Here is a 9,027-nt window from a genome sequence, read left to right on the forward strand (position 1 = left end):
CCACTCAGATCAGGGAACAAGGCAGGAGCCATCAGACAGGTGAGACCATGACTGGAGGCCAGTCTCAGATTCACACTGGTACCACTCAGATCGGGGAACAAGGTAGCAGCTATCAGACAAGTGTGAGAGTGACCAGAGGTCAGTCTCAAACAGGGATCACTCAGACCACAAACTGTCAGGCAGGAAATACTGTCACCCAACAATGGGAAACTGGCTATAGCCAGAACAGAGGCACAGAGAACCAAGAACAGGATAGGGGCCAGATAATAAGAGAAACAGTGTCAGGCGGGCAGATTCACACTCAAACAGGGGAATGGACCCAGAGCCAGAGAGGTGGTAGTCAGGGATGGAACCAAGAAAGGAGCCAAGGTAACACCCAGACAGAGAGCTCTTTGTCTGTGAGACAGGGCTGTAGTGGCAGTCAGATAAGTTGCAGTGTGACAGGAGGCTTACAGAAGAGTGATGACTGCCACAACCAGGAACCCACTATTGAAGGAGAGGAATGGCAAAGACATCAGACAAGGGAGACAGTGATTCAACACCAGGACCAGAGTAACCTGCAGGCGAAGGGATCAAAAGCTCATGGTCAGGAGCCCCCCCAGCTTGGAGGAGTGGGCCAGACTCAGGGAGGAAAGCGAGGTCTCACTGCCCAGGGCCTCTACTCCTACTTCAAAGGTAACAAGTAATGACCATGAGCTCTTGAATTCCCAATGCCCAGAAATGAGAACAGCCCAACTGGAGAGGCATTGGACAGTCCTACCTTTCTTGGTCAGATCAGCCTATGTATCAGTCTATAATCCAACTGCTTTCCAGTGTGGTCTTGAGTAGACCCTTTCTACAAGTTGCTTTGTGTCCCCAAGCCCTTTCCTGTCTTCTCCCCATCCTTTGTCAGAAGAAGCAGGAGCACTTGGGCCAAACATGGTCCAGTGACCCCTTCTGTTTGATTCCCTTCATCCTGTCCTCAAGCTCAAGTCCTCACTTTGAACTTTGCCATCCTATGCTACCAGATTCTACCTTCTAATGCATCAATAAAAAAAACCTCTTAAGAATTACTGGCCTTTGCCTCTTCTTATTGTCTATTGCATTTACTCTTTCCATGCAATACTGAGGCTAAACGACCTTAGTCAAAAGGTTCTGCTTATTTGCAGAGCCAAACCTGAGTCCTAATAGCCAATGATATTATCTAAACAATTGATTAGAAATGATCCAGGTGGTAGGGGATGGGGGTGGGAGGTGGCAACAAACATTTTGTACCTCAGGGTTAGGTTATTAGGATGGATGATGAATCCTCCACAACACATCCCCATCCCAGCCTAGGCTGCCCTCTGTCATTACTCACTTTCCTAATTATAATCAACCTAATAGAACAGCAAACATATACTGAGAACTGTATTAGTTCGTAGGCAACTAGGTGGTGCAGTGGGGAGAGTGTTAGGCCTGGCGTCAGGAAGACTCATCTTCATGAGTTCAAATCTGGCTTCAGAACATAATACCTGTGTGACCCTGGGCAAGTCATGTTACCCTGTTTGCCTCAGTTTCCTCATCTGTAAAATGAGCTGGAGAAGGAAACGGCAAGCCACTCTGGGATTGTTGCCAAGAAAACCGCAAATGGGATCACTTCTGAACAACAACAAAGTATTAGTTCAGCATACAAGGGACTTTTAAGGTTTAAAGAAATGCAGTAATGGGGCACACTCACTACAAAGGGAATACATTATTTCATGTTGACAGTAAAGAAAGGATACCTAAGCATCTCTATCAGTCACAGAGCCAGCCCTGTGAACCTGTATATGGATATACACATATACTATAAAATATGGAAGCTAATTAGAGAAAGGCTATATAACTATATATGTGAGATATATATATATATATATATATATATATATATATGTGTGTGTGTGTGTGTGTGTGTGTGTGTGTGTGTGTGTGTGTGTGTGTATGTATGTATGTACTGGGCTTGGAGTCAGAAAGACTCATCTTCCTGAGTTCAAATCCCGCCACAGACACGTGCTAACTCTGTGACCCTGGACAAGTCATTTACCCCTGTTTGCCTCACTTTCCTCATCTGTCAAATGAGCCAGAGCAGGAAATGGCAAACCTCTCAAGTATCTTTGCCAAGAAAATAGCAAATGAGGTCACAAAGAGTCAGACAGTACTGAAAAACAACAAGATATTACTATGTTCACAAGCTACTTGTAGATAAATACACAGAGAGAAAATGAGATACAGAAACTAATATGTAGGATAGATACATATACATGAATATAGAGAAACCTGCTGAAGCTACCAAATAGGAGACCAGAGAAAGAAAAAGCAATGTCCCCCATTGCTTCAAAGAAAGATTCATTGGTCACTCTTGACGAAGCATGTGCCCCAGTAAGTTTGTCCATGTCTTAGCATATGGCTTTATTCTATCAAGATAGTCCCCCTAAATATTGTGATACTTCAATGGAACCATGGTATCACTGTTGAAATTACTCCCTCTAATGGTATAAGGCATCCTCACCCTCAAGATGTGTAATTTTTGACCTTGTCTTCTTGTGGGTACTACATAGGTGATATGCCCAGTGCACTGGAGATATTTCTTTAAGTCTTTTAATATTCTTTAATTGTCAATATAACACTTGAGCTATGCTATTTTCCCTCAGTTATTTTCTAATCACACATCTGTTTTATGATAACTTTTCAATCATTTCATGTATATATGACATAATTGAGAACATGCCACAATCAACTTTCATTCACCATGCATCTATCTTTGGGTCACCTGCAATTTTTAGTATTACAGGGAACATGCCATGATTTGTGTCCATACAATATGAAAAGGAGAATATTGGTGTTTAAAAGATTTTTTTTTTGACCAGGGAACTTGGGAATATTAAAAAATACTGTGCAACTTCCCAAATTCCCTGTCAATTCTGGGCCAGCTCATTATAAATCTGTAGTATCTAGTCAAGACATGTAATGATAGATAAACTCAATGGGTCATCTCACTGTGTATCATAATCTGGGAAATGTGCTGTATTCATCTACTTAGTTTTTCCTTTGCAGATTGTTATGTCTGTGTAACTTGAATAACTCTAGATATCATTTGAAAGTGTTAGGAACTCTAGAGAATCAACTAAGAACTAATTCAATTAATTAGCAACTTTGTTAAAGTTGCAGGATATAGAAAAAACCCTACACAAATCATCAGCATTTTTATAAACTACCAACAATACCTAGCAGGAAGAGATAAAGAGCTATTCCATTTAAAATAACTGCAGACAGTATGAAATACTTGGGAGTCTACCTGCCAAGAAACACACAGGAGCTATATGAACACCATACTCTTCCCATAAATAAAGACACAGATAAATAATTGGAGAAATAGTAATTTTTTATGGGTAGACTGAGTCAATATAATAAAAGTGACAATACTGCCTAAATTAATTTACTTATTGTAGCAGCAAGCACCCCAGCGTATCCAGCGTGGCTGCCAACACAGGTTCTTAGATCTGCTTTGCTAAAGGAAAGCAACTCAAAATGGGTTAACAAGCTTACTTTAATCAATCAAATATATATCGTTTACCTAGTTCAGGGGGAAAAGGTCAGCACCCTGAACTTCAGAGTATACAGACAGAATTATCAAGACAGAGAAACAGATCAAGTAGACAGGTTTCCAAACTGTCCAACCATTACATCCATACCAAATCAACATCTGGGTTTTTCAAAGCTGGGGGGAGGGGGGTGGCGGGTCTCTCAACAACGGCTTCCCAGAGTCTCATCTGATCAAATCACAGAACACTTCTCAAAGTGAGCCCCAAAACAAAGCCTCAAATCAGGGTTTACATAGCCTTCTCCTGGCTCAGAGAATGTAACAACCTTCTGGACCCACTGGCCAATCAAAAAGTATCTACTGAAAAACAAGCCTCCCACCCCAGGCTCCTTCACTTTAGCCTAGGGGCAGGGAAGATCTTAAAAATTTACATTCCCATTACACTTATTCAGTGCCTTATAAAATTACCAAATAATTACTTTAAAGAGCTAGAAAAAAATAACAAAATTCATTTGGAGGAACAAAAAGTGAATATAATGGAAATGAGTGAAAAAAATATGAAGGAACAATATGAAAATGTGAATGATATGGAAGAAGGATATGGAAATATGAAAGAAAATTATGAAGGATACTAGTTGTATCTGATCTGAAATAATATTACAAACCAACAATTTCATACTGGAAAAGAAATAGAGTGGTTGCTCAATGAAATAAATTAAGTATATAATATACCAGAGCAAACAAACAGTAAAATGTGCTTGATAAACCCAAAGATCCCAGCTATTGGGGTAAGAATTCACTATTTGACAGAAAGCATTGGGGAAACAGGAAAGAAGCCTGGCAGAAACTAGACACTGACAAGCATCTCAGACCATATACCAATATAAACTCAAAATAGGTCATGATTTAAACATAGAGTGACATCATAAGTATTACCTATTGGATCAATGGATGAGGGAAGAATTCTTGACCAAATAAGAGATAGAAAAGTAAAATGGATAATTTTGATTATGTTAAATTAAAAAGGGTTTCACAAACAAAACCAATGCAGTCAAAATTGGAAGGAAAACAATAAACTGGAGGACATTTAAAATTTTTTCCCAATTTATTTATTTATTTTTAGTTTTCAACATTCATTTCCACAAGATTTTGAGTTACAAATTTTTTCTCCCTATCTTTCCCCTACCCATCACCCCAAAAGAGCAAGCCTATTGAATAGACCTTCCACCACTCTGTTCTCTCTTATATCCCCCCTCCTCCACCCACCCCCCCTCAACTTTCTAGCAGGGCAAGATGGATTTCTGTACATCAGTGCCTGTATATCTTATTTTCCAGTTGCATGTAAAGAGCAATTTTTTAAACATTTGTTTTTAAAACTTTGAGTTCTAGATTTTTTCCTTTCTTCCCTTCTCACCCACCACTGGGAAGATAAGCAATACAATATAGATTGTACATGTGTAGTTATACAAAACATTTCCATAGTAGTTATATTGTGAAAGAATAACTATAATTCCCTCCACCCTATCCTGACCTCCACTTATTCTATTTTCTCCTTTGACCCTGTCCCTTTTCAAAAGTGTTTGCTTCTAACTACCCTCTCCCCCCGTCTGCCCTCCCTTTTATCCCCTTCCCCCCTATTTTCCTGTAGGGTAAGATACCCACTTGAGTGTGTATGTTATTCCCTCCTTAAGCCAAATATAAGGAGAGTAAGGTTGACCAATTCCCTTTCATTTTCCTGCTCTTCCCCTCCATTGTAATAGGTTTATCTTGCCTCTTTTATATGAGATAATTTACCCTAATGTATCTCTCCCTTTCTCCTTCCAATATATTCCTCCCTCACTTATTAATTTTATTTTTTTAGATATCGTTCCTTCATATTCAACTCATCCTGTGCCCTGTCTATGTATACATGAACATACATATGCACACACTCACATATATATTTATATACACATACACCCCCCCTATACATACATATATATGTATACACACATATACATATATATTCCCTTCAACTATCCTCATAATGATAAAAGTTTTATGAGTCATGATAATTTTTCCATGTAGGAATGTAAATAGTTTAACTTTAATAAGTTCCTTATGATTCTTTTTTCCTGTTTGCCTTCTGATGCTTCTCTTGATTTTTGTATTTGAAAGTCAAGTTTTCTGTTCAGCTCTGTTTGTTTCATCAAGAATGCTTGAAAGTCCTCTATTTCATTGAATGACCATATTTTTCCCTGAAGCATTATATTCAGTTTTGCTGGGTAGGTTTTAATCCTAGTTCCTTTGACCTCCAGAATATCATATTCCAAGCCCTTCAATCCCTTAATGTAGAAGCTGCTAGATCTTGTGTTATCCTGATTATGTTTCCACAATACTCAAATTGTTTCTTCCTGGCTGCTTGTAATATATTCTCCTTGACCTGGGAATTCTGGAATTTGGCTGTAATATTGCTAGGAGTTTCCTTTTGGGGATCTTTTCTAAGAGGCAATCAATGGGGGTAGCTAGGTGGCGCAGTGAATAGAGCACCGGCCCTGGAGTCAGGAGGACCTGGGTTATGATCCAGCCTCAGACACTTAACACAAAAAAATAGCCATGTGACCTTGGGCAAGTCACTTAACCCCAATTGCTCTCCAAAAAGCAAAAAAAAAAGAGGCAATCGGTGAATTCTTTCAATTTCTATTTTGCCTTCTGGTTCTAAAATATCAGGACAATTTTCCTTGAGAATTTCTTAAAGGATGATTTCTAGGATCTTTCTTTGATCATGGCTGTGCATACCATTTGACCCAGCAAAACCCCTTCTGGGCCTATATCCTAAAGAGATCAAAGATAAAGGAAAGGACCTATGTGTACAAAAATATTTATAGCAGCCTTTTTTGTGTAGTGGCAAAGAATTGGAAACTAAGCATATGCCTATCAATTTAGGAATGGCTGAATAAGTTATGGTATATGATTATGATAGAATATTATTATGACAAAGAGAACAAGAGATAACTCAGTCCATCAATCCTCTCATTACTGACATTAAGGGAAACATGTCATCAACATTAGGGAGACATGTCCACCGAAGTCATTCACCACCATTATGGAGGATATCTTGTGCAAAGTCCAAAGGAAGAAGGATTCCTTGTGGACATTGAGATCCCTTTAGGTGTTGCTATCTCCAGATAACAGTATGCTGATTGCATCAAGGTCTGAAATATTACAAGGTTTCCTGCAACAAAATCACAGATTTGGAGCTGGAAGGCACTTTTGAGGACATCTAGTTCAATCTTCCTCATTTACATTTGAGGAAACCAAGACCCAGAAAGTTAAGATACAGTCCAGAAATTTTAAGACTTTGTCCAAAGTCACACAAGCAGTCAAGATCTGAACACAGCTTCTCTGGATCCAAAATTCACATTGGTTCCACTGAACCACATGCCTAAAAGAGATCTAGATAAGATAGTAGCTGAGACAATATGGGAAGTATTAGATATCCTATGAGATAGTTGTTCAGAGGAAGAGATCACTTCAGGATAGAGTAGTGTGCTGATAATGGGGCACCATCATTCTCATCATTAACAAAAGCTTTGATGAACCCCTCTGGGTTTGTGGTGAGTGCTATAGCAAGTGTTCCAACACCTGTTCCTGTCCTCTGGGACCTTACAGTCTCAGGCATAGAACAAAAAGGTGAACAGGCACATAAAATAGCATGTTGATAAATCACTCAACACCTAGCAAATCTGTAAGTAAAATCAATAAGCATTAAGTGTTGTGAAGATAAAATGAGATAATATTTGTAAAGTGCTTTGTAAACCTTCAAACTCTCTATATAAATGCTAGCTATTAGTAGTGTTGTGATATAAAGGGGATTATTTGTTAGACACAGATAGCACTAGATAGATTCTGAAATCTCTTCTATTACTGAGAATTTGGTTAAATTACTTTCCCATGGGATACAAATGTAGGAAGTGTCCAGAATAGGATTCAACCACAAATCCTGAATCCAGGTTCCTAGTTCTTTCTTCTGCACTGTACAAACTTTGTTATTTTGAGGAAAACCAAAACATGATGACAGTGTGAGGCAAGAAGTTAGGGATCACCACCCTGTTAGTCACTCAGGTTTGCAATCTCTCCATTGTTATCCCCAATAACTCACTCATTCATCTAATCAGTTGCCAATTCTTGATTTATCTCTATAGCATCTCTCATGAAGGACTGAGGAAGAAGGGGACCTGGGTACTTGTTGGCTCTCTCTGAGTGTTCTCACCTCCTTGTCCTTTGCTGGGTTTTGTCATTCAGAAGTTTCTTTGAGACTTGCAGACTCCATTCTATTTAGTGGAAAAGCTGAGGAGAGAGAAGTTTGGTAAGAACAAGGAGGAAGTTTATGATGCACAGGTATGCTCACCACCCCTAGGGGTTTAGGGTTGCTCACCTGAAATCATCACCTGGATGTCCTGACTTGTCAATAGAAAAGTGAAGAGTGGAAAATGCTTCATTAAGCCTTTTCTCATTAGGAATTCTGCTATACTTCACTGCTGCCCCCTGGAGATCACCAGATTTAATGTACCTAAGGAATATCTGCCTGGATCTCTTCTTGGGGAAGAAGGAGAAAGCAAGAACTAGTCAATAGCCCTCTCTAGCAATTGCTCCTTGCTGTTTTCATAGTGACTAGTTACATATAACACCTCCTAGAGAAAGCGAGGCTTTCCTTAGGGGTGACCCAAGTCTTCACTTGTAGTTCTTAGATGCAACGGAGAAGAAGAAAAGTAAGGGGAATCCTGGGCTTCTAACTGGATAGGGACTTCTCTGTGAAGACTGGCTATGGTTGGCTTCAAACTGCTGAGAGATGGGGTTAAACTACAGGGGAATAGTGTCTAAATATTTCACTGTTCTTCCTGCAATCTCTACATCTCCAGCTCCCATTTTCATTCCCTCTTTCTTGTTGAATGAACTGGAGACAGCACACCAGGGGCATGCCTGAACTTGGTGTTCTCGTAGCCCAACAGTCTGAGAAAGGTCTAATGATTCACAACATGTGGGAGCATGTTAGAGAAAATGTTTAAACATAGGCAGTAAGGTGATTACATGTATGTCTTAGAGGGATGCTGTGTCTTCTTCACTTCTCCTAAGAGTAGGGAAGTGAGTGCCAAAGCCTGGTTATCTAGGTTGAGCTTTTTGGCCTAAGCCAGTAAGGATTTTTCCAACTTCCCTTGTAGAGGTTGTTTGACCTTATTTCTGAGTTGTATAATATATTTTCATTGAAGGAATATGTGGAAATTTTGTACTGATGAGACTCTGATCTCACCCAAGAAGGTCCATTCTAGCAGTCTCTAGGAAGTCATGTTGGAAATCAGAGATTTGTTAAGGAGTCAGATTCCCTCACAAGTCTGCTACTTCTTTCTTCATTTATCTCTACTGAAGAGGCCCTGGAAAAACCTGTCTCTAACTTAAGAAACTATAGAACCAACTTTGTAAGTCCCTTACAAAAAATCATAGAGGAT

General features: G+C 39.4%; 1 protein-coding gene and 1 long non-coding RNA gene across 2 annotated transcripts in view; one reads left to right on the forward strand and one right to left on the reverse strand.

Annotated features, from left to right (window-relative positions):
* Nucleotides 1-1,049, forward strand: part of CRNN (cornulin) — a 6,638-nt gene extending 5,589 nt beyond the window's left edge. The window contains exon 4 of the mRNA XM_069089973.1: nucleotides 58-1,049. Coding sequence (XP_068946074.1) covers nucleotides 58-686 — 629 coding nt within the window. The 3' untranslated portion in view covers nucleotides 687-1,049. The remainder of the gene's footprint in view (nucleotides 1-57) is intronic.
* LOC138162633 (uncharacterized) overlaps nucleotides 1-8,464 on the reverse strand; it is a 58,517-nt gene extending 50,053 nt beyond the window's left edge. Inside the window, exons 1-2 of the long non-coding RNA XR_011168679.1 lie at nucleotides 7,959-8,464; nucleotides 7,794-7,870 (exon numbers count right to left, since the gene is read on the reverse strand). This is a non-coding gene — a long non-coding RNA (uncharacterized lncRNA). The remainder of the gene's footprint in view (nucleotides 1-7,793; nucleotides 7,871-7,958) is intronic.
* Between the last annotated feature and the right edge of the window lie 563 nt (nucleotides 8,465-9,027).

This window comes from Petaurus breviceps, unplaced genomic scaffold (genome assembly GCF_028583685.1).
Source record: "Petaurus breviceps papuanus isolate PSGF00001 unplaced genomic scaffold, PetGlider_PUasm1.0 186, whole genome shotgun sequence".
Taxonomy (NCBI): domain Eukaryota; kingdom Metazoa; phylum Chordata; class Mammalia; order Diprotodontia; family Petauridae; genus Petaurus; species Petaurus breviceps.